General features: G+C 43.8%; 1 protein-coding gene across 1 annotated transcript in view; it reads left to right on the top strand.

Annotated features, from left to right (window-relative positions):
* Window positions 1-444: 444 nt before the first annotated feature.
* Window positions 445-14,686, top strand: part of LOC119178002 (glycogenin-1) — a 123,403-nt gene continuing 109,161 nt past the window's right edge. Inside the window, exons 1-3 of the mRNA XM_037429172.2 lie at window positions 445-752; window positions 6,140-6,389; window positions 10,580-10,705. Of these exons, the coding sequence (XP_037285069.2) occupies window positions 514-752; window positions 6,140-6,389; window positions 10,580-10,705 (615 nt within the window). The 5' untranslated portion in view covers window positions 445-513. The remainder of the gene's footprint in view (window positions 753-6,139; window positions 6,390-10,579; window positions 10,706-14,686) is intronic.

Below are 14,686 nucleotides of genomic sequence, written 5' to 3'. Positions count from 1 at the left end.
TTCGCAAACGTCTATTCCCTATATACGTGGGATCTCCATATTTATATATATATATATATATATATATATATATACTAATTAGTTTTAATTAAGTAATTATATATTTATTCATTTATTTATTTATCCAGCTCTGCTAGTCTCAAGAAGAGTGGCGCGCTGAAGTGCACTGTAAGCAGCTGTAACCAATTTTACATATTTAACAAATCAAGATACAGCGGTCAAGTCATATAAGTCGACAGGAGAAAGAAAGTGATTAAAATGATTTTAAAACAAGACATACAACGCATATTCGCAACGCTTAAACCATTGATATGCCGAAGCTGATTGCAAAATGATTTGATGAATTGCCGAAAGAAATGTAACGCCAACGTTAACTTAAAAGCTGGCCACATGGATGCGGAACGAGCTTTCTTTCTCTTTTAGTATGAACGCAGTTGACGTCGAGAGGCGCGCGTGAACCTCGTGCGTGCAGGGGGCACGTGAAACGAACAAGAAGAACAACGGCAGGTCAAGATGGAGGCTTTCTGTCCGTCTCCGCCACACGACCCGCCCGGACAGGAGCCACAGCAGTCGTGGGTGACGTTGGCCACGGACGACACGTATTCTTTCGGAGCGCTGGTGCTGGGATACTCGTTGCGGGAAGCTCGCACCCGCTACAAGCTCACGGTGCTGATCACGCGAGATGTGGGCGCCGTCATGAGACACCTGCTGGCGCAAGTCTTCGACGACATCCAGCTCGTCACGCTGCTCAGGTATGGTTGCTATAACCGAGGCGCTTACTATCTTCCTTGCACCCCAACGAACCTTCCCAACACTCTTTAACACATCCATAAGTAAGCGGTCATTAGCTCAATACACAGATATCTGGGCCACACGGGCACAGGAAATGACATTCGGTAGTGAAGGCATTCAGTTCCCGAATGACATTTTTTGGGCGGAGTTGCTACACTTCCAAAATGAATAACATTTGACTCGGATGATGTCGATCACACCATCTTCTGTAGTGAGCAATTGTGGAGTATCAATAGAAAAATAAACGTGCGTTTACAAGCTACATATACATCCGAGAAGGAATAAATGTAGAAATAACCATATTACACTGCCTCTAGATTTCGTTCGTTTCTTTCTTTCATGACGTTGCAACCGACCGTGTAGCAACTTAAGCCAAAGCTAGTCAGATACAAAGCGTAGGAGAAAATGGCGCCTGTTGCATTTATTTTACAGCACCTAACATTTGAAGAAACATTTTTAAGCACTCGTTCAAATTATTAGTGTAAAGAAAAGCCATCAAAAGCTTCCTTCCAGCCGAGTAAAATGTCGTTTTGTTTAATTACTTCATTAGCTGCGCCATCCAGAGTACGCATTTCTCAGTCGAATGCGTTCTGCCGATGGCATTAGGTAACGAATGGCATTTGGGCGAGTGCCATTTCGTTCATCCGTGTGGCACCACGCGAATGACATTCAATAGGAAGGCATTGGAAGGTAAATGCCATTTTTTCTGCCCATGTGGCACGAGTAGGAGATACTTCAACTCGAGCGTGTTGGAGGCATGTGGCGCTCCATAACAATTGCGGAGTAATTGCTACCGTAAGTAACTGCGGAGTAACTAATTCCGGAGTAAATCTCCACAGTAGTTGCAGGAAGTCGGAAGTCAAACCCAGAGAAAAACCATGATTTTATTTTGATAACGCTGTAGGATATCAGACATTAAATACAATCAAGGTGACTTGCGAGCGTGGAAGAACACTAACCCACGATGGGACGTAATGAGCAACTTGCTCCTCACGAGTTAGCAGCTGATTGTTCATCGTCGCAGTCACTCACGGTGCGTTCACAACCTTGTGTCCAAATCATTTTAGGTTCGCTGCTATAACGCGTGTATTTGATTTTATAATGGCCAATCGGAGCACAAACAAGTCAGATGAGTGTGAGGGCCAATACACATTATCGGCGGTTCCTGGTTGCACAGTGACAACGATTACGTGTAAATAACTGCATCACAATGAGAAAAAAGTACAAGAGGCTTACACGTGCCACCAAGCCACGTGTAAGCCAGTCGTCGCGAATGGAGCCTTGCGTTGGGTTATAAAATTAGTCTATCTGTTTCGAGGGTAGTGAATAAACAGCTGCTATAGCTATCTGAGTATTATATTGTTGTACAGGCCGGGGCAGTGCCAAGAATTTTACTGGGAAAGTACCAACGACCAATGAGTTCATTCAGGGATATAAGAAGGCGGGTATTTTAGGCATTGTGTTTACAATGTGCTTGCTCTCAGATGAACGATTGCTCCTCCCCCCCCCCTCGCGCGCCCCTGCTGGCGCTGCCCCTGAGTGTAGAATCATTGGCGGAAGGCTTCTCAAGCGCACTACGGCGAGGCACAGTGACGACGGTAAAAGAATGCTGCTGTATTGCATAAGTAACATTGTATGTCAACCTGGTGTATAGGGCAATAATTATTAAATAAATGTTCGCCCATTTTTTATATTTTATAGCAAAATATACTTGGCTGCTGTACTCCACGATGTATGGTATGTATATAATTATGACGTGATTACAATGTCAATTTCCGCTTCTCACGCACGTGAAAAGTGAACATGAAAACTGTTAGCTCCTCCAAGGAGTATGTGTGGATTAGTTTATGTATTATTGAATATCCTACCGACATAGGCTCATAAATAACACGATACGCCAAGAGTGTTCGCGTTGCCTTCGTCACTTTCGGGGAGCTCCTGATGTCTTACAATTTCAACCCGTTCCGGCACGACCATTTTGCGTCGCCGACTGAACAGCTGCGTAACTATATACATCCGCTTCAAAACCACGGTCGAATGGAACACATCTGCCGGAAGAGCCGCTCTTCAAAGTTTCATATGTAAAGTGCCCCACACCAGCATCAGATAACATTTTTTTAACTAACAGTGATGCGCATTTTTTTTTTCTGCAGTGGGATCAGCTTCTGTGAAAACCTCATAAATTCTTAAGCTATAGGTTTCAAAAAATGGGGCAAAATCAGGCCATCCGGGCCACCTCTCTGTATACTTATTGGCAGTCGTAGCACATGAAATGCTTGAACAGTATGCATAGTAAGACAATACGCCCGCAAAGCATCCCCCTAGCGCTGTCTTAAACTACTCAAACACAAACAAGAACGCTTCAGCCGATAGAGGGTCGGCACGCCAGACCCCACCTTCGATTTTTTTTCTACCATGAAATACAGAGCACTGATTGACATTCGACCACACTTATCTGCCCGGACCACACGTTGGATCAAATGATGTCTTCCGCCCAACGCACCCGCGAGTCAAATTTCCGCCCACAACTGGGTCCAACACAGTCGGTCCACTCGCTGAGAATCAATGGCGTGCATGAGTAGCTGTCTAACAATAATTGTTATCGCAATGTAAAAAACCCAGTAATTGTGTCCTCAGCTTTGAAGCTCGTACACGAAGCCGGTTTGTCTGTGCCTGCAAAGTGACGGCGCGAAAGCTGTCTTGTTCCGGCATGACACAAAATACTGTTCTCAGATTAATGTCACGCTGTCGCATACCGCGTCTATTAAGCACAGTGAGCGTAAACACGCCTGCAGTCATAAGCGGCAGCAGCAGCAGCTGGAGCAATGGAATGATCTGCGCCACCTGTCTTCGTCGGCGAAGGAATCTGACAACATGAAAGTTAGTTTTCTGCAAATAATTTTTCGACATCCCAATTTCCTCGCTCTGAGCAACATGGTAAACAAAAATATCTTGGAATATCCTTCTCTATCAAACACCACACGTCGACACGCACGGAGCATGTGTGCACATGTGAAGAGCGCCTGCCTTCATAATGGCGGAAATGCGTACGGCGGCCACTGGATTGCAGCAGATTTCGCATAAGGTCTGTACGTGTCAGCTTTTTAAGGAACACGACATCGAAAAGTCGCCTGAGTGTTCATGTAACTTATCTTGAACCAAAAGGGAACAATGCGGATACAACATTTGTTAGACTGGCAATAAATGAACTTTTAAACCATATTGATGTCACTATAGTAGAGCGCGGGTAGTATATATATAGTGTGCAACGTATGTACGGGAATTTCTATTTTTTGGCGAGTTTGTGAACAGGCGAAAGTACGAGCTACGTGCGTTTTGTCTTCCCCGCTGTCCACGTCGCTTAAAGGAACAGTGAATGAAATTGTTGCCGCCGAGTTTTTCAGCAGAACTGAAACACTGGGGGAGAACTATAGCAGAATATAATCAACCTAATACATTTCTTCACAAGCTGCCGCGCCTAGAGCATATGCCATAAATTAAAGGAGGTGACCATGGAGACATTTAACGTTATTGCATCCTACATCCATGCAACCACGACGAAGACAACTCGCGACAGGGCCGTTGATGCGCAGCCCGCCAACACTGACAGTACTCCAATAGTACAGCGTATTGTTCAGGAATATCTGACATACACTTGATTTTGGTGTTTTCATCATTTTTCCCTTCGCGTGTTCAGTATCCATTCAAGCGAGCTAACGTACTTGCGAAGCAAATTATAATTCCTGGCGCGTGGTGTTGCTGAAGCACCATCTTAAAGTGTAATGAATGAGGTGACTTCGATGGTGATGATACGATGGCATGATGCGCTTTTCGTGTTGCCCTTGACGATGCATACCAGTTCCTCACTTATAGAATTCTTTCTCGGGGCAAGACCCGACATATCTGCCATCAGTTTTCTTCTTTATACTAATTATAGACCGGCTCAAAACGTCAACAACGACAGCATCGGTGCAAAATACTCATACAGTAGCACCACACGATTCGTGCGAATAAAGGTGTCGTTGATTAAGGCTAAGCGAGATTTTCATCGTTATGCAGAGAGAACTAGGCATATGTCGTTGGTGTTCACGTTGCACGCACGCAGCCGCTATCGATATGAGGGATCCATGGCTTTGTATAGAACTTCACAGAGATTGCTTGGTGGACTATGTGGCATCGCATCTTAGAAACGTTACAGCGCATGCGAAGAGCGACAAAATGTTGAAAGAACAAGACTCAACGCCGATACAAATTCTTCAGTTTGTCTTCATCTTTCAAATGTGCAGAGAAGTATGCGCATATGCTGTACTCATGTAGCGCGAACGACTCGATCTTGCCGCGCCACCAAAAATAAATCGCAGCATATAAACAGAGTGAATGATAATGAGTGGGGCGAAGCATCAATCCGTCTGTCCGTTTGTCCATCCGTCCGTCCATCCTTCATCTATCCATTCGTGCACCCGTGTGTCTGTCTGTCTGTCTGTCTGTCTGTCTGTCTGTCTGTCTGTCTGTCTGTCTGTCTGTCTGTTCACGCGTCCGCACCTGCTGAGTGAGTCATCGAACTAGAAGGCCCCGAACCACGACGAGCTAGGAGGATGTCATGGTGTCCGCGGTACTTTCGTGGAGTGCGTGGCAGTTATGGTCTTGTGCTCTGTGGTGCGTCAATGAAAACGACGACAAGCCAGGCTGGGAGATGAAATGGTGATCGTAAATCAAGCCGAACAGGCACAAAGAGAAGGAGAGAAGGGGGCAAAGAAGACCGGAGTTGCAGAACGTGACAAGGAGGCAGTCGCAGGCCGAGGTGCTCATCGGGTCCTGGTCTTGAAGCAGACCGCTGCCTGCAAACCACTGCCTGCAGTCCGTCCGTGGGTTGTCCACGCCGACGGCGCTGGTCTCTTGTGCTCGGACCCGGGCGAATTGAAGACCTTGGTGTATACCATTGGTCCTGAGACGAGTTCTCTACACGACATCAAGTCTGCTAAATTTCAACCACGTCTGGCCTGTCCCTGCTGCCAGCGTGAGACTCCACGCAGCGACTCGTCGACCAAGCAGCCTTGACGCGCATATGGTGAAACTTTGCCAGCCTTGTTTAGTGTAGTGGGGAACTGTGTTAACTGACTCTAGAACAGTGTTCATAATAATAGTCTTCTTGCATCGCTTCATTACCGCTAATTCCTACGTCATCTCTTCCATCGTAAACACATTTTTTCACCCTTGTACAAACGTATTCATCAATCTCGGCAACGAGTATTTGAGTCGCGGTAATTTCACAAACCTGCCCTCACAGAGGGACAAACCCACGGCTTAAGGAGCTTCACCCCTAAAATCAGGCCTTCCCTTCGCGCAGGGGACGGGATCCACTGGGCTACCCCGGTCGGGAGGCTGACGGGGTGTCGTGCTCCTACTCCAAGCTGCATGTGTGGCGGCTGCAGCATCTCATCAAGGGTGTCTTCCTGGATGCCGACACCATGGTGGTGGCCAACTGTGACGAGTTGTTCCAAAAGCAGGAACTGGCCGCCGTGCCCCTCAGGGGTTGGCCCAATATCTTCGACACGGGCGTGTTCGTGTTCGAGCCCTCCGAAAAGACTTACGGCCTCGTAAGCACACCATCGACTATATCTATCTATCTAGCTATGTATGTATCTATCTATCTATCTATCTATGTATCTATCTATCTATGTATCTATATATCTATCTGTCTATCTATCTATCTATCTATCTATCTATCTATCTATCTATCTATCTATCTATCTATCTATCTATCTATCTATCTATCTATCTATCTGTCTGTCTGTCTGTCTGTCTGTCTGTCTGTCTGTCTGTCTGTCTGTCTGTCTGTCTGTCTGTCTGTCTGTCTGTCTATCTATCTATCTATCTATCTATCTATCTATCTGTCTGTCTGTTTGTTTACTGTCTATCTATATGTCTTTCTATCTGCATGTATGTATGTATGTATGTATGTATGTATGTATGTATGTATGTATGTATGTATGTATGTATGTATGTATGTATGTATGTATGTATGTATGTATGTATGTATGTATGTATGTATGTATGTATGTATGTATGTATGAATGTATGTATGTATGTATGTCGGAATGTCGGGGATAGTCGGGTACAGCGTACGAAGTCCACATAGGCCCATCAGCCTAGATGACTAAAACGCAGCCGTCGTCACCTCAGCAACTTAAGGAATAGTCCTTCTCTTGAACTCGGTAACGTTCTCTGAAGGCGAGGTGACCGGCCATCTGCCTCATGACGTCAGTCCATAGTGCGCGTACAAACCTGCGAGTAACAAATGCGGCAGACGTCTAAATTTGTTGTGTCTGACTATATAGGCATGAACTTCTCCGTTCTCGTGATGTCGGGTTGTCAGCCGAGGTAGATCCTGACTCGAAGGTAGCAGGTTCAATCGCGGTTGTGGCTGTTGCTTTTTGCTGTAACCAGTAGGCGGAATGGTGGAAGCGCGTGTACTGTGCGATGTCTGAGCACCTTGTAGAAAACTATAGATGGCTGAAGTTTCCGGCGCTCTTTACAGCATGGCGTTTTCATAATCATATCGTGGTTTTAGACGTTAAAACCCGACAATTATTCATGAATACTTAGTTGGTGTAAATTTTCTAAAATCATTCGTGGACATAAACGTGCTCTACAGGAAAGTTTCTTGGAGAAAATCATGAGAGACTAATTCTGTCATGTCCACCTCAGTGGTATAGCGGTTACGATTGTCGGCTGATGACTTCAGGGTTGCGGGTTCAATCCGACAATAGCAGTCGCATTTTGATGGAAGTGAAATGCTAGGTGCCCGTGTACTGCGCGATGTTAGTGCTTCTCAAAGATTGCATAGGTGTTATGGACTTTCGGACATCTCCACAATCACGTTCCTCATAATCATATCGTTGTTCTGGCACGTAAAACACAAGATAAAATTACTCTACCATACATACCAGGTACACAGCAAATGTCACATTAAAGCTCTATTTTTAAGAGTTATAATAGAAAAGTGCTAGCATTTAGACTTTATGATTTAGCCCGGACGATATATTGAATAGAAATATTAGCCACAGCCTCTTGATCAACGCACGTTTCTGCTGTTGGCTGCTCATCTGTGCTTGTAAGCTGGTTGAACCAGCACCGAGGTGACGATTCATGGTGATAATTTCTTTCAAGTCTTGTTTCATTGTTTAGAAAACTTAAGAACACGATGTATTTGTCGAAGAGTGACCCCCATAGAAATATTGGCCAAGCCCATGCAGTGATGTTTATTTACTTACGCCCTTGGCATCCTCTTGAAACAGTTTGTTGAACATTTCCTCTGAGCACAGATGGCGACAGTAGTGCGCGGCTCTCTCCTCGGTCAGAAATATATCTTGCATTGCGTACTGTTCACGAACGTCCTCGCAGTTATGCTTTCCAGTCCTCCAACACAGAGAAAAACCTGAACATAGTTTGCAATACTCGTGTGTCCATACTTCGTGCTTCGTAAGCATGCCAGATATATTCGCACTATCCTCGGCTTTTGCTTCCTTAATCTTTTAGTCGGAGGAAGTAACTGTGACATCTTGTTCATACACCGCGGCAGACACAGGCGGCTTTCGACTTGGAATGCGTGAATTGTGTATTTAGGCACCAAATTTGATATGAATCGAATAGTGATGCCACCGAATCCAACATGAATACAAATTGAATACTGTAAGAACAGCGTTCGAATCGTAAGACGACCATCCTAATAAGGGGTGATCATATTTAGAAGATTTCTCTCTAGATTAGTGTGTGAACAGTTTTTTAAAACAGCCCGAGAGTTGCACAATAGTTTGTTGGCAACATATATTCACAAGCTTTAACAAATAAAAAAATTCCACAATTATTCAAACTAAGACTATCTCATATGCAGCAGCATATAGAGCATTCGAAGTATTTTGTAACGGGAGTATGAAATGCAGTTGTGAGTATTCAAGGTCGTACTTTGTGAACAGCTTCTAAATAAAGTCAATGCCCAAATATTAAGCCAACTTCATGAAATACCATTAGTATTGTGTGTCGCGGTAGTGCATAGACGTCACATAATGTCATATGGTGGATTAATGACCCCACCACCTTGGCAAAACTTAAGTTTTAAGCATAGACGACTTCATTTTGTCAAAAGTATAGTGTCTCTCGTCCCCTAAATTCATCGGCTGCACTCATCTGGATAAATCAGTGATGCAAACAAGAAAAGTCACCCCTGGCTATTTTACCGTTTCATTCATTAAAGTATTTTTGCTGTTGCTGGTTATTCAAAAGATATTTGAATAAGCAGCAACAGTAGAAATACTTGTATGAATGGAAACGGTAAAACATTCAGGTGTAACTTTTCTCGTGAAAATCGTGATGTTTTCGGACAGTAGCTGAAGACGTCGCCGGCAACAAGGTTGGTGCTGTGGGCTCTGCAGTAAGACTAAAATTGGAGTGGATCTTAGCATTTCCTACTTTCTAGATCAACAATATACTTAGTACTCATGTTGGCAGCAATTGTTTTTTCTTCACTCTATGCCCCCCTCCTCCTCCTACCCCTCCTTTTTTGTCACTATGGGTGAATTGAAAGATTTTCTTGAGTTTGTTCGCCATTGTGTGCTCTTGTTACAAACAGCCGTTCACTATTTGCCTCTAGAAGCTTTCTTGTCAAGCATTCATATGCTCAGTGCATTTTTTTTCTTTTGAAAATAATGCACAATCAATCAAGTTTATTCACATCTGCTGTTGGTGGACTTAGAGCGTTTAAAAGAAAATGTAGGCTTGTGAGAATATACGATTGATGCGAATATCCCAATAAAAGTTACAGTATTTGAGTTCCGTTCTATTATATATATATATATATATATATATATATATATATATATATATTCGAAATGAAACAATATATGTGTAAAATCCGTATGATCCGTATGTAAGATTTTGTAAATGTTGTTTCACTGCGTTGATGGAGTGATAAGCAGGTAAAATATTTGTCAAATATGTATTAATCCGCATGTAACGTCTTTGAAAGATAGTTTCACTGCACTAAAGCAATGATAAACCGTGAAAACACCAAGTCAAGAAAAATTTTGCACTGTCGTGAAGACCCACTTCAATATTACAGGGCCAGTTGACAACCCCGAGGTCCGAAAACAATAATAAGAAGAATTATGCACGCTTTTGCGATGTGAAAATGCTACCGCGAGAATTCATTCAAATATTATGTTGAAAAGACAAGTATCAAGTGTGTGTGTGGGGGGGGGGGGTTGACCCTATCAAAGAGTGCCCCCTCCCCCTCTCAAGATGTCAAGTTGGGTCACTTGGTTTACGTTCATGTTTGAAAGTTGGGTTGAAGCGCACCGAAAGAACACAGAGTAGAAAAAGCAGACATGTACGCAGACAGGTAAACGCTGTCCTGTCTGCTTCTTCTAGTCCGTGTTCTTTCGGTGCATTTCACCTGAATTTCCCCATGCCCCTCCCCTATCCTGAACGAGAAAGTCTGAAGCTTTGTCGACCCCCTTGCCTCGGTGATTTGTGCATCTGCTCGCAACGAATTCGGAGAACTAAAATAAAAAAAAACATGATAACACAACGTATATGGTGTCGATTGACTGCCAGTCATTGTGAGAAAAAAGTAGACAGTAATGAGATACAGAGTAAATATTTCATGATATGACCGATTACTCATGTGACTCCTGAAGAAGAACATATACTAGCGAGCACTTTCAATTTTATGCACACGTTGCTGTCGTGTGAAAGTACGGCTCAGCACAGCACGCCATCTTGTGCGCAGGTGATGAGGGCGGCCCGAGAGACTGCCAGCTTCGATGGTGTCGACCGCGGCATCCTCAACGAAGTGTTCGGCGAGCGCTGGGCGAAAGATTTGAAGCTGCGGCTACCATTTATATACAACCTGCAGGCAAGCATTTATGTTGTGTCATAACTTGGTGTTTGAAAATCGTGGTTCAGGAATAGTGCAAGATAAGATGGTAAAATGGCTAAGCGCGCCTGTCGCCGTATGCATCAGAGCAGGTGGAAGTTTGCGAGTAATTGAGTGGCTCTGAACGCGAGCTAGTTGATGTGAATACATTGTTCAAAATTGACTCACAATATGCGCAGTGCTATCGTGGTGCAAGGCGCGAAAAACATTGGAGCTTGTGGCTGATTTATATTACCAAGGCCCTGCTTAGTATGGTCCCCGTTAGCATGGTTTGTATTAGCATGGTCTTTCTTACAATGGTCCAAATTAACAAGATCTCATCTCACGTGGTCATAATTATGAAGGTTCTACTGAGCGAAACGTTTATTAAAATGTCAAAATTATCATGCTCTTAATTAGCAAGGCGCACCCTCTCTTTGTACCTGTCTGTAATTCTGTCTGTTCGTCTCTGGTTCTTTCACTTCTTTCTATTCTGTCAATTTGTTCTGTGCTTCTCCTGTGTTTGCTTCAGAAGGCACACACATTGGGAAATCACCTAGATCGCCCTATTATTGCGTCAACATCAATAAATGTGTTCGCCATAGGCCCTTTATTTTGCCAAATCACTACGTGATAAAAAGAAGTATTTATATACCTATCCAGTTTTTTTTTTCAAATGTACGTCGCCCAGATCAAACCGCCCTTATATAAAGTTAATCCAATAATGAAGAAGTGGACTAAGAGCGCACGTGCTGGTTAGGTTATTACATTACGCGCATCAGGCTCAGCCATAAAGGCAAACAAAAAATAAAACGGGAGAGCATTACGTCAAGCGATCGAAGCCCACTATGTCAGCCCAGCAGGTGACCGAAACGTCAGAGCATGTGGTAGGTTTTAGTACTCACGGTAGCGTTCCGTTTTTAAACCGTCTCCGTGAGCCGGCTAGTCTACGCCGAACAAGCGTCTTCGATTGAAAGCTACCAGCCGCCATATCCCGAAGTCTCTCAAATCTCATTGCTTGCGTCATATTGATGCAAGAGGGTCATTTGTTGGACGGACGCCACTGCCTTAAACGGGCTGGCTTGCCAAGGCTAGCAGCGTGACGCAATGCTCCTTCGTTATTTTCTCCATGCCGAAGCAATAAGATAGAGGCCGTTCATAATGATGATAGTTGTCTGGTCACGCAAACCAGAGATTGGCCTAGTTAGATAGAACACGGGGCAATGACATATTGTCCACTAAATGGCGTTATTGGGGGCATACGCGCATATCTGCTTAATACGATGAGGTAAAACATTTTGAAACCGGTGAGGACGGCATCACAAAAATTCGCACGTGTGTTTAGCTGGTGTTGCAGCCAATATCTTATTAAGAGGGTGTGAGAGAGACTCGCAAAGCCATAAACGTATATGTGCGCCAGTATGTGGTTGTATATTTAGATACATAAACTAAGGAAATCTCGCTTGATGAAGGGTCGGACGCACTCTATACACTGAGCAAACGGTTGTGGTACGCCAGCTTCTACGATCCATGATTCTAAAAGACATACCTCGACCTAATTCAACAAAATATAAACTTACATAGACGTTTGTGGGTGGCATCCTCAGTACACACTGACACCAAGTGAGGGGAGATCTTCAAGTCCACTGCTATTTTTATATGTCCATGTAAATGTTTGGTCGGAGAACATCCTTTTGGGCTGGTTCGTTTGTTACGCTCAATGAAAGCATAGCGCTGATAATACCACTGAAAGAGTACGGGATAAGTGCTATTCACAATTAAATCTTCATTTTGGAAGCATGTTGTACTTATGCAGCAACAAAAACAGCACTAAAAACAGCTCACTACGACACCGTATTAGAAGTAAAAGCATTGATCATTTAGCAACGCGATTTCATTTAGCTCCGAGCAATCGAGGGCGCACTGGCATTGTTTGCATTTTCTTTAGCGGTCAACCAGGCCTCACCAATCTCTCCATACCGAACTACACGTTCACTGAACAGAGGTCGGCAGCCGCAGTCATTGCGATGAACTGATTCGCGCCCGTCGCGGTCACAGTTAAGCTCCTGTTTGTGCTCTCTGAGCCTATCATTCAGGCATTCATCCGTCTGTCGCGATTGTTGCACGCTGATTCATCGCGGTGGATAAACAGCAACCACGGGCCCCTACCGGAAATTGCAGGGACATATGTTACTAGCATTGGACTTGACAACCTCCACTCATTTGGTGTGCTCTTTGAGCTTATCATTCACACAATGCTACCCGCATAGGTGGCAGAACGTCTAAGTAATTTTTTTAGGATTTGTTCAATGATATAAAAATACGCCTTTTAGAACCATGAACTCACCGGGCTTTTGAAACACTTTTGCCACTAGGATATATTAGCTAAAATAAAAGCTTATATTTCTATCATAGCCGGTGGAGTACCCTCGATAATTTTGGGAGGCGTTTGAGTATTTATTGTCTTTGTCACGTGATTTATTCACGTACAGACGAACTGGAAGGCCGAGGAACGTCAGCGGACCGAGACACGTCAGCAGGCTGAAATAAAAGCAAGCGCAAGCTCGGGTCGCACGTGCAGATCACCAACGCTATGGCTTGCCTTGCTTGCCGCTTCGTCTTCATCTCGCATTCTGCCCTACAGATATAATAACATGAACTTCTACTCATCTGCGATGGCAGACAAAGTTTTATATTTCGCGAGGCTTGTGTTGAGGCCGAACAAGCGCTGTCTCTAATTCAGCCTGTTTCAAAAGCTAGTGCCACTGCAGTGGTATTAGCGCAACCACCTTCTCAGCAGAACAGATGATATGCATGCGTAAGGAAAGGTACACGCTTTTTGAAATACTGATTCAAGCGGTATGATGGACTTTCATTTTTAATCGAGTGCAACATAGTGTTGCCTATTATGTACTCAAAGTATTTGCAGAACATTAGTATACATGTAACTTGACATACTTTTTTCATCTCTTTGCAAAAGTATCTTCAAAATATCACTATGCCTCGTTTACAAATGTATCTCAGCATCTGTAGTTCAGGCTTCCAGCACGTGCATTTCAAAATCTGTAATCCGGAATACCTTTCTGGGTATCTCTTCCAAGCCCTACTATTAATGTGGAAAAGGAGCCGAATCCTTGGCTTGAATTTCTTGTCTCTCAATTGCAATTATTTCGAGCTTGATTAAATGAAAGTGACCCACCGAATTCCCATTTTATCGCTCAATTATAGTGAGGGTCCCGTTTTGGCATACTGGTTTGCTTTAAGGTATATGCGAGGGATCATGTGGCTAGCTCGTAGAAGACCACGTGTTTTGTGGCGCCACCAGACAACAATAAGTGTGTTCTGCACTCACGGTCACGGCTACTGGCGACGCTGAGCGAGACTCCCAAGTTGAAATACACATATGTACTCCACAAAGTGAACGGAAGAATGACCGCCCCTCTATCTGAGTTCGTAAAGATCATCCGACCAGCTGTTCGAAGGTCCTACGTCTAGTCTCTGCCCACAGCAAATTATCGTTTTGTCCACTTTAATTTATTCAAATTTACAATATAATTACAATACGTAACATCCCGTATACCTTCCTTGCTTTCTTCTGTGTTAGTTTTAATTAAAGTGGTGCTTGATGAGAGCGTAAACAAAAAAATGACTCTTCGCGTAATATTAATAAAGTACACTGTCATAGTCCCGAATCCGTCACTCTGACCTTGAGAGGACGCTTGGCAAGCGGGAAAATGCGCGAAAAGAAAATACGAATATATCTGGCAGTCAGCCCTTGTGATTTGTGCACCAAGCTCCGTGACTTCATAAACTAATAATGCGTTGATTTACGGAGTCCTGCTTAGCTTGTAATTAATGAAAATGAAGTACATTGTCATCTATTTATTACCTAGACCTAGCATACGAAGTTTCGAAAAATTTCATTTGGCCAACGTCGCAAAAATACGAAAGATGCATGTTGAAATTTTTCACGTCTCGCGG

The sequence above is a fragment of the Rhipicephalus microplus genome, chromosome 1 (genome assembly GCF_043290135.1).
Source record: "Rhipicephalus microplus isolate Deutch F79 chromosome 1, USDA_Rmic, whole genome shotgun sequence".
NCBI classification, from domain to species: domain Eukaryota; kingdom Metazoa; phylum Arthropoda; class Arachnida; order Ixodida; family Ixodidae; genus Rhipicephalus; species Rhipicephalus microplus.
This window is presented reverse-complemented; position numbering and strand designations above follow the sequence as displayed.